Raw genomic sequence first — 14,640 nt, forward strand, 5'->3', positions numbered from 1 at the left:
GAGAATCATATATGGCCTAGGTACAATCGAGTTCATTAGTTGGAGGTCGGTGGATGTTAGAATCAGGTTTCCGTTGGTGGGAAAATTTACTTCTGACATATGATTGATAGGTCAATAAGATAATGATAGCGCCAAGACTGAATTAGAATTGAGTTTAGTTTTGTGGCATTACTTATTGACAAAGTTCGTCAGGTAAGTTCTTCTTTCGTTCTTTGAAACAACCTAACACAAGCTCGAAAAAACCATGCTCCACCAAACAGTGCCATGAAAAAACCTTTCTGCGCAAAAAAAAACATTTAACGGGCTTTCGGTTAACTTTTCTGGCCATGTGGAAAAATTTGTCACGCCGGCTATTAGTTTGACCCAGAATTATGCTCTGGACTTTGTTTACTGGCATAAAATGTTGCACTAGAGTGTGTTTTGACTAAAACAAGGATAGCAGAATTCGGGTTGGGCAAAAGTCAAATGAGGTGTGGAGGTAAAAAAGTCTTGCCGTGAGTCTTTCTTGTAAAGACAACAATTTTAGTCACTAAGTTCTTCAGACAGGTAATATGTTTTTAAGGAAACTATTCTCTAAACAAATATGACTGACAACGAATTAAAAACTTCTTACAAAGTTAAACTAAAACTAAAGCAAGAGATTCCATGCGTTTTCAGAACATTTGGAGTCTCTGATGAAATATTAAAGCTGCTGTCGCATTTTGTGTACGTCGAAAAACATGATAGAGTAACTTGCGAAGAGTTTTAGTTTGAGAACAATACTAACGAACTGATAACAATCTACTCTAGCCAAATTTGCAAATTAATTCGGCGGGAATTGGATAGGGGGGAAGCTGCTGTGTGTGTGTGTGTGTGTGTGTGTGTGCGTGCGTGTGTGTGTGTGTGTGTGTGGGGGGGGGGGGGAGGGTTGAAGTGTGTGGTGTGTGGGCGTGGGGGTTGAAGTGTGTGGGCGTGAAATGTGTGAGGTTGAAGTATGGGGGATCACACTCTAAAAACCGCCGTTCACATCATGAGTCTAGCAATACGAAAGGCTCTTAGAGCCCTTATTGCACTCTGCTATCTGTTTATCCCGTGTTCGAGGACAAAAAGTCAAAAGAGTCACACAAAAAATTGGTTATTGTTGTTTTTGACGGTGTTCCAAAAATGGTCTCTCTTTGGTCTGTCAGCCCAACAGCTCCTAACTAACCTTCAGTTTGACAAAATTGTCCTTTATTGTCTGATCGGGATCTGCCACATCATTGCTCATAATTCTCAGCAAAGATGCCTTCTCATTGGATGATGAAGTTTGACCCCATGTCATTGGATTCCTCCAATAGGAGCAAAGAGACAGCATGGCACTCGAATGGTCTAATTTGATGCTATTGTCCATTCCGGTGACTAAAAAATTTTTTCTTTCAGCAGGAGTTAACTGATAAATTAAAATGAGAGTCGTTAGGTTAAAAACTTACCTGTCTACACAATTATCAACAACCACGAGCGATTATCAATTTCATGTAAAACTAATTGAACCATTTTTTTCTGTTCGCTTTTGCAACAGGTTGCAAAAAATGTGCAACGAACAGAAACAAGAAAAACGAAAGTAAAATCAAAACATCATCAAACAAAACAATCTTGATGGGAAAAAATTGTATATACCCTAATAACGATCTGATAATAATAAAATCATCACTCCTCTGAACGCAAATTTAACTCTTTAACGATGTTTATTCTCGCTCTTTGGTAATGTCTTTAAAAAAATATGAATGCGAAAGGGTATAAGAATATGAAAATATGAATATGAAAACAGGGTATCAGTTCATTAACTTGATTTTTTGAATATTAGGCAAAGAATAACCAAAATTCTTTAAACTGTCATAAACTTACTTTTGATGTCAATTGTGATTTTGTCACTGCAAATAGTGTCGAGGAATCCCGTGGATCCATTCAAGTTCTTCATTAGACTCTCAGCTCTCTCAATACCCAACATCAAAGCTAGCACTCCTTGCACTGTCTCGCCAAATGTTCCAGCTGCAAAAACATAAACATTGCTGAATGTTTAAAACATTGGATTGCATGAACAATTGTAACAATGAGCGTAGATTGCAACTACAAAATCATGTCACGGTTGTCTATGCTTGTTCAAAAGTGTGACGGATAATTCAAAATTTCCGACAAATGTGAAATAGTTTTGTCCAATGTAATTGTAGTCCACACACGCTGACAAATTTTATCTTGAAGCGTGATAGTGACCAACAGAGACATTTTCTTTTTAAAAAAACGCAATCAAACAGACCATTTGAAACGCAATGTGTTTTCTCTCGAAGTTATTAAAAAATCCGACTACAGTTGGACAGTTGGAGTAATTGCTCTCCAATTACAGGCGAGGCGTTGGCATTCGTTTCTTTAGCTTAAGAAAAGGAGGTTTGCCTCAATGGGCAGAAAAGCAAGGGTATTTGGGTAAAAAAGTACCGAGCATCCATAAATAGTAAAAAGCGCTCTGCACTATGAATTTCTGCATCTTCAAGCGTTCCTCAGTAGCTTAGCTGAACCGCACACATAAAGACTAATAAAACTCTATAAGAACAGCACATCAACTTGATTCCTTGAGCTTTCTCGGGCTTACCTCATAATTGAAAAAGTTATAAAATTACAACTTCATATTATGTCGTCTATAAAAAGTCGTAATCATAGAACTTTTATCAAATTAAAGTTGTAAATTATCAAATTTTTAGAGAAATAATGAAAAGGGCTAAAGCAAAGCACAAATAGCGTGTTAGTTAAGCACAAAGTTAGTACCAAAAAAATTGAAGAAATTACTTTTCAGAGATATTGTATTTATGGAAAAGTTGTAGTCATAGAATTTCATACTAAAATTTTTTGGAACCCAAGATATACAGATCACAATTGCCAAATGCTTCGAAAATTGTTTATTCTAGAGTCAACTTAAATTTCAGCTTAAGTGACATTTTTCGCATTATTTTATGGAAAAGTCGTCGTCATAAAACTTTACAAAGCAAAAACATATTTTAGTGCTTGTTAACAGCCAATTTTACCGTAATGCTGTTTTCAAAACTGTTTTCCCTTGTAGTTTAAGAAGCCCCAGAGGACTCACCAAAAAACCAAGACTCTTTAAATGCCTCGTTTCTGTTGTTATGGAGAATTAGTAACCATAGAACTTCCATATTATGGAAAATTGTAAAGATAAAATTTCTGTTTCTGAAAAACTTTTAGTCTTGAAACTTTCATTTATGAAAAAATTTTTGTCATAAAACTTTCATTTATGAAAAAGTTTTTGTCATAAAACTTTCATATATGAGAAAGTTGTAGTCCTACCAATTTGTTATGACTTTTTGAATGTATGAAGTCTATGCACAAAAATATAAAAGTTCTATGATTAAAATTTTTTGTCATCCCGGCTACCAGTTCGTCCCGTTTTTTAAGAATATTCGAATCTCTGAAACGATCGAAGAAAACATCTTGAACAGAAACAACCAAGTTAAAAATTTTGCATAACAAAACGACTAACCGCAATAATTGCTTCAAATTTCGTTTGGGAGCAAAAAATCAAATTAATCTCAATGGTCCGGAATGACTACGAAGGAATGTTCCTAACTGGAGTTTTTTTAATTGGGAGTAGAGAAGTTTCGACTACAACCTGGAAAACCTTCAACATGTCTGGAAGTTGTCTCAGTAGAAGTTTGAAAAATCTGTCCATAGGTATAGGAGATAAGTTGACGCATATCTGTTCATAAGTGTGAATGTTATTTGTCAATGGTTCGCATCAAACCAAAAAAATTGAACTGGGTTGGAAAATAGTCACCGTTGACCAGCTTGACGGATATCGGGATTGAGGCAGAAAAAGCGAGAGATAAAAAATGACAGAATTTTTTAACTGCCAAAAATTTACTTCTATTTTGGTCTGTGGTTTTTTGGTGCCCAGTTTCAATTAGATTCATAACATAAACTTGATTCTGCTAATGAGCTCAAATTTATTAAGATTCATGCTAATGTCAGCTAGCAACCGATCTGATGAATTTTGATAGCGAAATGCACTATAATTTTATGACTGTTAATCTATGAGTGAAGGAATTTCAAAACCATTCAGTTGAAACATCGAGTAAGATAAGTCAAACGCTAAAACTGTGCCTTATGAATTATAAAAACACGCCAGAAATGCGGAAGAATTTAATAACATAACCGAATAACGTCGGGCAAATTGCTCTCAAACAACCGGCGAGCGGTTGGCTTCGTCAACAGCTAGCCACGGCTTAGTGACCTCAGGGCACTACCTTATTATCCCGTTTCTGAAGACGAAAGTCAAAAGGGTCAAACGAAAACGGCCAAGCGAAAAATTGCATAAAAGTCAAACAGGATTAATATGTTTGCTACAATTTGCTTTTGAGAGCAATTAACAATAGTTTCCTAAAAAGTGCCTGTTAGATCATCCTTCATGATAAAAAATAATTCAAATATAAATCATTGATAATGAGGATCAGAGATGATGACATTACGCTACATAACAGCCGCTGAAGTGCGACATCAACAAAGAGAGAGAGAGAGAGAGTGTGAGAGTGAGAGATAAAACGTGAACGAGAACGAGAAGGAAAGAAACCCTAACCGAAAGAGAGAGAAAGAGACAGGAATGTCTTCCTTGATTGATTTCGACACTGTTAGTTCTTTAACCTTGTTAATAAATAAACCATATAGAAAATAACTGAAAAAAGCAAAATTAAAAAAAAATCATTTCCCAAAAAATATCAAAACCCTTTTTTGTCTCAAAAGTTCTTGCAAGTAACCCATCTGCGAGACTTGAAAACTATTATTGGCCAGTAATGGTCGTTAAACTCAGAAAAAGACAAAAAATATTGAAAAAATTTTCAAATTTTAACAAAATCTTGCTAAAATTCAAGACATTCATATCTTAAGAAACATTCATTGTCTCATGAGACTATCCGGAATCCCTGTTTCAAGCCTGAAGTAGTTTCACAGGCTCATAAAGGTCCATACATTTGGAACATAAAAATTTTCCGAAAATTCGAAAGTTTAAATTTATCCAAAAATTACAAAATTGGAGTAAAAAAATGATAATCACTATCCCATTAACTTTAAAATCTATGCAACGGCTTATTATCAAACTTTGGAGGAAGTCCCAGGGCCTCTGTTGCCGGAAGGAATTCAAAAACATGAAAAAGTGCAATTATTTTAAAATATTGCTTATTTTAGTGATATTAAAATCTTGAAGAACATTGCCTTACATCTATAAACTATGCAGTAATATATTATCAAACCCTTGAAGAAATTCCGTGGGCCTTGAGGCTAGAGAAACCTAAAAATTGACAATATTTAAAAAACTTGTAAGTTGTACAAAAAAGGTAAAACTTGTAATATTAAAAAGTTGAAAATTAATGCATGACAAAGAAAAATTTCCAGTACTTTATTATCAAAACCTTAACTGGGATTTTCCGACCCTTGAGTTCTGAATAATGACTATAAATGTAAAAAAATTGAAAAATTAATGACAAAATATATCAAAAATATGCTAAAAATCGTGATGTTAAAATCTTGCAAGACATTTCATTCAATCTAGAAATTTTTCAGTAACTTATTTTCAAACCCTAGAGTGGTGTCCTTGGCTCTTGAGGCTGAAAAATTTCTAAAAAACCAAAAAAAATTTTAAAAAAACTTCAAAAAAAGCTAGTTTTATCTTAAAATTGCTAAAACTTGTACTAATAAAAAATCGAAAAACTATTTAGTCCATGGCCTTTAAAAATTTGTCAGTAACTTTTTTATGTTTCCTTAGGATGTTTCCTGGCCCTGGGTCTGGAAAGACCTGAATAAGAAAAAAAATGTCAAAAAATTTGAAAAAATTGCACGTTTTGTCAATAAATTGCTAAAATTCGTGATGTTAATATGTTGAAACCATTCCATTACAGCTAGAAACAATGCTTTAACCTATTATAGAACCATAGGGGAGATTCTTTGACACCTAGGTCTAATAAAAAATCAAAAAATGTCAAAAATTTACAAAAAGCTTGAAAAAATTACAAAATAGTTAAAGTTTGCGTTTTTAGCAAGCGGTTGTTCGTCAGTAGCTAGTCACGGGGGAGGGGGTCACCGGGGGTTGATTGGGGGCATCACTGGGCTGGGGGACATTAACGCGTTGGGGGGGTTGTTGGGGGCAATAGGGGGGGTCAACAATGGGGGTGTCTTCAACCTCTAAGAACCGCCCTTCACACCATAAGTATAAGTATAAGTCTGCAAAACAGTTTCAGCTGAAACCGAGCTGAAAGGCTCTGAGAGCTCTTAATGCCCGCTGGGCGCTACATTTTTTATCCCGTTTTTAAAGACGAAAAGTCAAAAGCGTTAGACGAAAAATTGGTCAAGCGAAAAATTGCATAAAAGACCGACAGGACTAATGTAATTGCTACAAACTTCGTTTGAGAGCAAATAAAAATTATATCAGGATGAGTCTTGAGCAACAATTCAACAAATTGAAGAAACTAAACACTTGATTTTCAGCTTCCCTAGAAGAAACGCCTCCGGCAATAAACAAATCAAAAACCAAGATTTTGACTAAAATAAACAGAACGCTACAAAAAACTAAAAACGCATTTGTTTAACTTCCCTTCTAGAAAATTAGAGTTTTTGTAATTAGAATGTGTACTGACGTCAAAAAATAATTAAACACTGTGTGTTTGAACAGCAAATGCAAAACAATCCCTGATAGACAAATTAAACGACAAAAAACATTCGGCAAATACCCGTTCGTACGATTTCACAGATAACAAGTAGCATCAAGCACCAAAGCCATTGAAGCACCCAATTAAAACTTGAACACTTCAATATTCATCAAACTATCCACATATAGAGAGCAAACATCAAGTTTTTCAAAAAAAGAAGGGCCTCGTAACAAATATAGCAAAAAAATTGAGGCAACCGTCAAATGTTCTAATCTTTCCGAAAAAGAAAACGATATCACAGACAAAAAATTTACTGACAATAATCTTAAAATTTTAGAGGATTCATTTATATCTAACTAGAGAGCAAATTAAAATTATCATCAATGAGTAAGTGACCGAACAAAAATATTAACCAAAACGGGCATAATCCAATAATCACCAATACTTTTTAAAAACAAATCGTGTCAAACGCATGAATGCTCGTAGCTATGAATTAAAACATTTTAGTAATGAAACATAACCGACTAACGACGGCGAATTGCTCTCAAATGGCCGACGAGCGGTTGGCTTTGTCAGTAGCTAGGCACGTTTTAGTGAGGCTTGCTTTAGCTTAATTGAAGGGTCGTGAGCACAGCGGGGGGGGGGGGGGGTTGCTGATGGAGTGACAACACCTGGAGGGAGGGGGTAGTCAATCTCTAAGAACCGCCCTTTCCACCATAAGTATAACTAAAAGTGAAAAATTTGCTTTAGATGGTCAAAAATGCATCCAAACACATTATTACTATTTTCGAAAATTGAGAAAAGGACCTGTGATTCAATTTTTTAAATTTAAAACTGAAAAGCTGATTTGAAAAAGCCTCATATTAGAAAACGTTTCATTCATATCAGAAAACTAATCAAAATTTTTTCACACCCGCTTTGGTTGCTCCCTCTCAAGAAAGCGACATGAACAGAAAAACACTCTTTCTTTTTTTTTTTCAGCAGTTTGACCTGAACATTTTTTACAAGCATTTCATTGCCTATATTTTAAATAGCTGTTGTTGTCCAGATGCTTACAAATTTTGTCTTAAACCGTGATCGTGGACAGCAGAGAAATTTTCTAAGAATACGCAATCATACGGGTCATTTGAAACGCAATGCACTTCGTGGTTTATCTCCGCAAATTGATAGTTATAAATGCATTTTGTTTTTGGTGCATATTTAAGCAAATATCAAGAATAAAAACACATTTTTAGAGGACTGAATAGATAAATTTGACTTTGAAGTTGCGGCGCTTCGAGGAACTTTTTTGATCTAAGCTGATGATATTGATCAAGAGAAAATTTGAGATACTTCTGAAACCCAAAATTGTTTCTCGGTATTGTTAGCCAATGCAACAAAAATTCTAACACAGCACTTCAACATCTGAAATTTGGAGCAATTCAGTATAGCAGAAAAATTTATTTAAACTGTTTGACATAAGATTTATGATTTTCTTCCACTAAGTTGTTTCTATTCGATTTTCATAGATAGGGTTGCCATGTGGATATTGAATAAGAACAAAAAACTAAAGGGATGAATGATGTCCCTTTGCTTGCTTACAAACAAAAGCGTGAACAGAAAACAGTTGACTTGACTAACAGGAAAATTTAACGTAAATTGAATCAAGGGTAACACGGCAAAAGTTGTAAAGAAAAAATGGATAGTTCACCGCTTCCTAAATGCATTAACGTATCTTTTCGATCTTGTTTATATATATATATATATATATATATATATATATATATATATATATATATAATGCAAACGGATAACTACGTAACTATTAATAGGGCTATTTCATAAGTTAATAGGGCAGGTTTTGGTTCAATTTAATGACCGCCGTTTTAGAGTGGTGGAAACTGGTCATCTCACATATTACTTCAGCTGGGTCCGGGTATTGATACTCAAGTACTTTCCGAGACAGAAGTGACCTCTCATCAGACAAAATCATTCCACTGCCGTGCGCTCGAACTCAATTCCACAGTTGCTGTAATTTTGGACTGGAAATACACTGTGTAGGTCTTATCAGAGGTCATTTCTGCCTGGGACCTCAAACTGTCTGCGGTTTTCATTTTTAGATGGCATCACAAATTTAGTCATGCGTTAGATGATTACACTTGCTTGTACGCATATGCTCAAAGACGAATTTTTGGTTTTCTGATAGTCTAAACCTTGGTTTCCTGTAACCAACCTCCGTACTGTCCACTTTGAGGGGCTGCAAGGGATATGAAGGTGTGAATTAAACCGTCTGAGTTCAGTTTCTCCACGAGAAATCGTCCAATCAGACCACCTTGTGAATGTCCAATCAGTGTGATTTCCTGAAATCGAAAGAGCGATATGGTTCAGGTGGATGTGGCCATCCACATTTCATAACTCTTATCGGCTGATATCTTAATTAATTTCTCATCATGGACCATACGCACGCACCCAAAGATTTTTGGAAAAATGACGGTGGAAAGAAGTTGAAAAAATGGAACTTAAATATTTTACACCTCTAGATCTCTACTTAATAAAGGTGGACAGAGTGGGATATTTCGTAAGAAGGGAATAGCAAATGTTGGAATTAAAATCCACCCTCCCTCTTGAATTGAACGCTAGTTCATGCTTAACTTTCGGGTCTTTATTTAGCCCGTTGTTGGAGCCATATCCAATTGTTTGGTCTTATCAGTCAGCGTCATTATTGAAAACAATTTGGGATTCTTAACAAGAATTTTTTCTGCAAACTCTGACTTAAATGAAATGAAATCAGTGATAAGAAGATTATAACAAAGTTATAACTATGAAAATATGTGACATGCATTTTGTTTCGAGGTTTAATTCTCTAACAAAAATGTTTGTTGACAAGGGTCAGCACAAACGGCCCTTTTATAGTGAAAAGATTTTTTTTAGATAGTGAAAAAAACAAGATTTGGATAACTAAATTTGCGTGAAAACGCCTCTTGTTATTTTCTAGTTTCAAATCTAATTTTTAATTACTGCTTAATTTTCAGCGTTGACTTTACATAATTGATCTTCTGTTAAGGATTAGATTGGGAGTATTTTGGCGTCAACCTTACATTTTATGCGCTTTTTAGTTATTACTTTGAATAATTGAGCTTGAAACTGTACCAGTGATCTCAAATTTCTTTACCTTTTTTTAAAAAAAATAGTGTACCACATAGTTGTGCCTCTTTTTAGAAAAAATGTTGCTTAAAAAAGAAGGTGGGAACCAGCTGGGGTTTGGTGGTGACTCTGGGTACGAAGTGAGAAAAAAAATCGGCTACAACTTACGGCTGATCTTCAACAAAATACAAAGGATTAAACGGATTCAAAGAATTCACCCCCATGTAACATAGGTGATGTTAGAGCTAGAAGAACTAAAAAAGAATAGTAATTATTGCTATGAAAATTAAGTCAGGTGGCGAAGTGGTCGAAAGAGGATACAAGCATGAAGGCTGTGAGTGGTCCGAGTCTCATCGGCAGAGGTTTAATTGATGCAACTATAAAAGTCCATCCTTTAGAAACGCTAAATATATGCAAAATGTACGCTTGGAAACTCAATTTTTACGTATGAACTACATTTGGAAAGGCCAAAACTATGTTATATCTACTCTTTGAAACACTTAAGGTTATGTAAGATATGCTGTAACTGGAGCTGATAAGCTATAAATTTTCCACGAATTTTCTTACATAATTTTGCTGTGTGGAAGCATCGAATGTTTGCAGATAAATTCAACGCTTTTACCGCATAAAATATTTAAAAAGTAAGGGTTTTTCTAATTTGTCAACGTTAGTTACTGCTTATCTGACATGATTTTGAAAAGTTCCTCAGCTCGGGCATTAAATATACCGACTGATGGAAATAGACCGGGTAAAAAAATAAGTGCGTATAGATCTCGTCTACTAAGTGGGTTCGGAGTAAACATGTGCATGCGAGATGAGGGTGGGAGATCTAATGTAGCCATCTAAAAAGTAGAAACCTCAAACCTTTGCGTCGATTTGGGTGACATAATTCTTCAATTCCTGCGATAGTAATGCGACTTGAAAACTGAGATCGGCAACACTTTTCATGTCTTCAAACAACTTCAAGGCGTAAGTTTTGATGCCAGGAAAATCTTCCTGAATCCAGGTGAACAGTTGATCACTTTTGGCCGCGTTGGCAGTGAGGCCATGCATGAAAACAACCGGTCTTGGTCCAGAGGAGGATTCACTGTTTAAAGGGTGGCAGGTAATAAATTGCCATAGAGGTAAAATTAACAAAATGATTGATATAGTTTCAGTATTGACGTTCATTATTTGCAGATAAGGGGTAAGGAAACGAAATATCGCAAGAAAGCGCAATTAATATGGGGTCTGAAAGAAATAATTTATGCATTGATATAATCGAACGTTGCTAATTGTAAATTTTTGTCACTCGACGGACTTAGTGCCCTGACAGAAGGGCGCTTGCGCTTGAGGAGTGCTGGGCACAGGGGCCGAGGGGAACTAAGATTTAGACTCTAACGAACTTAGAGAATCAGAGGGCTAAAAATTTGGTGGTTTTTTGACACTGATGTAGAGTCAAAAATTGTTTTTTTTTCCAGTGCGAGAGGGCGAAAAATTAGGGCAACTAAGTAGGGCAGGAAACTTAGAAAAATGCGCGGTAAAAACAGATTTCCAATGAGTTCGTGTTTGCCTCGTTCCTTTCAAAGACTTACATACAAATTAATTGACTGAGTTGAGCTGCCTCGAGGTTTTATAGTGCCTGGCTATTTTTACCCTTGATTCTCTAAGTTAACATGGTAATCAAAATGACCAATTTTCAGTGTTTAAACTGCTGTAAAAGTTATGTACGTCTGTAAATGAAGAACAAATTTATTACGGAAACTATCGTATCTGGGACGATAGAGAAAAGAAGCTAAAGAACTGACCTTTCAAAAATTGAATATCACAAAAAAATTGATAATTTTATTTTCCTTGTTTTACGAGCCATGTGCTTTACAGTTTTTGAAACAATAAGAAACATTGGTGCTCTCAACATCATGTAATGTAATGCAATAATACATTGTACTTTGTTGCAGCGCCATTTCAAACCGCAGTGGAAATATTTTCTGCTATTTGTGAAGCCTCGTTGAATTGAAATGTCCCATTTATTAACATAATTTCAGCTTAGTTTTCATTCCCTTTCTCCATGTCAATCGAAAACTTGTTTGCGTATCAGCAGTCACATTCCAAATAAAAATAACTTAGTGTTTTGTAATAAACAGTTAAAGCGAAAATAATATTTTCTAAACTAATAAGTTATTTGAGACTTGAACAGTCGTTTTTTATGCTCCGCCTTTTTTGACATATATTTCAAAAAAAGCCGATAAATTTCAGCATTGAAAAATTATTGAACTCGTTCTTTTTTGCTTAGAAAGTAAACCGAATAGGGTCAAAGAAATAAGCTACATTCAAAAATGAGCATGCTGATCTTTAAAATAATGGAACAGAACGCAAGCCAAAAATAATAGTGGGAATTCGAGAGTCACATGCTTCACAGAGTCTCAAATTCAACTACTATTTTGGTTTGAAAAGTACTCTGATTGAAGTTTATCGTTGATTATACCCACCAGACAATTTAGGCCTATCCACTGAAACTTCAAAGATAAAAACCAATAACCACGGTCACAACATTTCCTCGAACTAAAAATAATTTTTTAATATTTTCTATTTGAAATGAAAAAGACTTTTCACAGTTTTGTTTTTTAAGGGTCGCGACAGGAAGTGGCAAAAGAAAACAAAGTTGGTGCACGTTAACCAAAAATGCAGCAAACTAACCATTTTTGATCGTTTTTAAGGGTCGCGAACGTCAAAAAGAAAAACAAAGTTCAATTTACTTGCCTCGCTCCGACCCTCAAAATCTAAATTTTTAAATGTGTACATTTTGTTACCGAAAACATTTAAGCATTTAAACATTAACTTTAACAACAACTCGAAAGAAAAGACAATGAAATTCGTACTGATCGAACAATAAGTTGAGTAATGGAAACTAAATGACGATAAAAACTCTCCCAGCTTTCTGGCGTTTTAACAGTTTTCCGTCCAGCAATTTATTTGTCATTGTTTCACTAAAATCCCAAAGTCCAGAAGCCGATGGCCCACCTTTTCTTCCTCAGTAGGAAAATCTTTCCATAAACACTCTTTATTATATGTTTTTGAGTTCTTGGCACCATGCTTGATATATTATCGAATTCCCACAGCATTACACCGTTCATTGCTGACCCTTGCTACAACATTAGAAAAGAAACTCGAGCAATTGAAAGTAAAAAAAAATAGATTTCTGATTTTCTCGCAGTTTTTTCTGCAGAAAACCTATTTCAAACCTCCTAAATATAATTACTTTTGCAGACAAAAATCTATTGATGCGATTTACTTGTTTTATCGGCGCATTTAAGGTATATTTGATGTGCTCATTGTTTACAAACTAGTTTTACATGTTTCTGAGGAAAAAAGAAAGCACTTGAATTTTGTGTTTCTCATATTGTTTCCTCACAATAAATGGCAAAAGATTTTTTATTTTTTCTGCAAAAATAAAGTACTTATTATTCTGGTAATGCAGAATTTGGTTATCCCTTTTCTCATTATAAACATCGTGAAAAAGCGCACTTTTTCATTTATTACTAAATCTTTAACATTTTTTAATGGTTATTTTCCTTTTTTCGTTGTTATTTCGTTTTATACTTACCCAAAAAACATAGCCCCTATTGTGGCTGAGCTTAACAACTCAGAAATCAAATTGAATAGCGCTTCAAGGCCATTTCAAGCCTTAAAGCTAGAATAGCGTGACAAGCGAAATTTAATGCTACATTCTATCGAAGCCAAACGGATTTGTTCATTTTGTTCAACATTTATATTTAGCAACTATTATTAGTACACAATCGTCATTCATGAAGTCAAACTATAACTCAAACTCGAACTACCTCAACCACCAGCAAAACAATACTACGACTTTACAGTATTGCATCAGATTCTTTGCGATTGGATTGCGAATCAACCTGTTATTGATACAGAATATTCGACAAAACTTCTACATGGTTAACAAATTTCCCATGACATCAAATTTACACTGAAAAAGTGACGTTATGGAAAAGTGTTCACATTCTGTCGACATTCTTATCTACCACCAATCAACAGTTGAATTTGACATGTAAATCCACGTGACTAGCAGCAATTTGGTTTATTTTGGTAATCTGAGAGAAGCAAGTTTGTTATACAACAAGGCTGAGCAATTAGTTATCAGGAGTAACTGAGCAACAAGTAATGCAACGGCATTCTACAGTAAATTTGATAATACAGTTTGCAAAAGTTAACTGCAAAAACACAATATCCGGACAGATTTGAAACCGCTGAAACGAACTGGGCGGTGTAAAGTTTTCCTTGACTTTGATAGGAGAGCAGCCGTTACATTTGGTCCGCCGACCCGGACAGTGGAAGGCAAACTGCTGTCCAATGTGATGAAGAGAGTGCCGAAGGCACCCCCCAAAGAGAATCAAACAAATCAACAGCGCAACGCCAGTGAGGCAGAGCGAAAGTTGCGAGTGCACTTCACAAATTACGTTGAAGAACTAACCTCGCTTAAAAGGAGCAAGCAAAGCAAAAGGCAATCAGGCAATCCTAACACAATCAGCAGAGAGGAGCTTCAATCAACAGCACAAAGGTACGACAAGAAGTTCCAAGATTTATTAGAAGAAGTCAACACCAAAACAGGGATTGGCTACAAAATTATTGACGATTCAGATCGACCCAACAAACTAAAGGTCCTCTACCAACAGACTGTTCACCTTCTAGAGGAAGAAATACCCAAGCAACTGCAGCGTTGAAACAAGCTTGTGCCCTATCAAGCTAATTTTGTTGAAGAGCATCTGAAAGAAGCAAGGAAGTGCAAAGCAAATTTGGACTATCATTGGCTTGCATATATAAGCAAAGGCACGCAACCAGAAATGAATGCAGAGCAAAGCAA

General features: G+C 35.3%; 1 protein-coding gene across 7 annotated transcripts in view; it reads right to left on the reverse strand.

The window, feature by feature from the left end:
* The window catches only part of LOC142337106 (lysosomal thioesterase PPT2-B-like), a 31,410-nt gene extending 19,667 nt beyond the window's left edge, over positions 1 to 11,743 (reverse strand). The window contains exons 1-5 of one of the 7 annotated variants that reach the window (XM_075386197.1): positions 11,570 to 11,743; positions 10,647 to 11,144; positions 8,872 to 8,998; positions 1,864 to 2,007; positions 1,187 to 1,377 (exon numbers count right to left, since the gene is read on the reverse strand). In XM_075386197.1, coding sequence (XP_075242312.1) covers positions 1,187 to 1,377; positions 1,864 to 2,007; positions 8,872 to 8,998; positions 10,647 to 10,952 — 768 coding nt within the window. In that variant the 5' untranslated portion in view covers positions 10,953 to 11,144; positions 11,570 to 11,743. Of the gene's footprint in view, positions 1 to 1,186; positions 1,378 to 1,863; positions 2,008 to 8,871; positions 8,999 to 10,646 lie in introns of all 7 variants that reach the window. The other 6 variants (XM_075386194.1, XM_075386196.1, XM_075386195.1 and 3 more) reach the window with 6 other exon arrangements.
* Between the last annotated feature and the right edge of the window lie 2,897 nt (positions 11,744 to 14,640).

Source organism: Convolutriloba macropyga, chromosome 3, assembly GCF_964194025.1.
Source record: "Convolutriloba macropyga chromosome 3, txConMacr16.3, whole genome shotgun sequence".
NCBI lineage: Eukaryota > Metazoa > Xenacoelomorpha > Acoela > Convolutidae > Convolutriloba > Convolutriloba macropyga.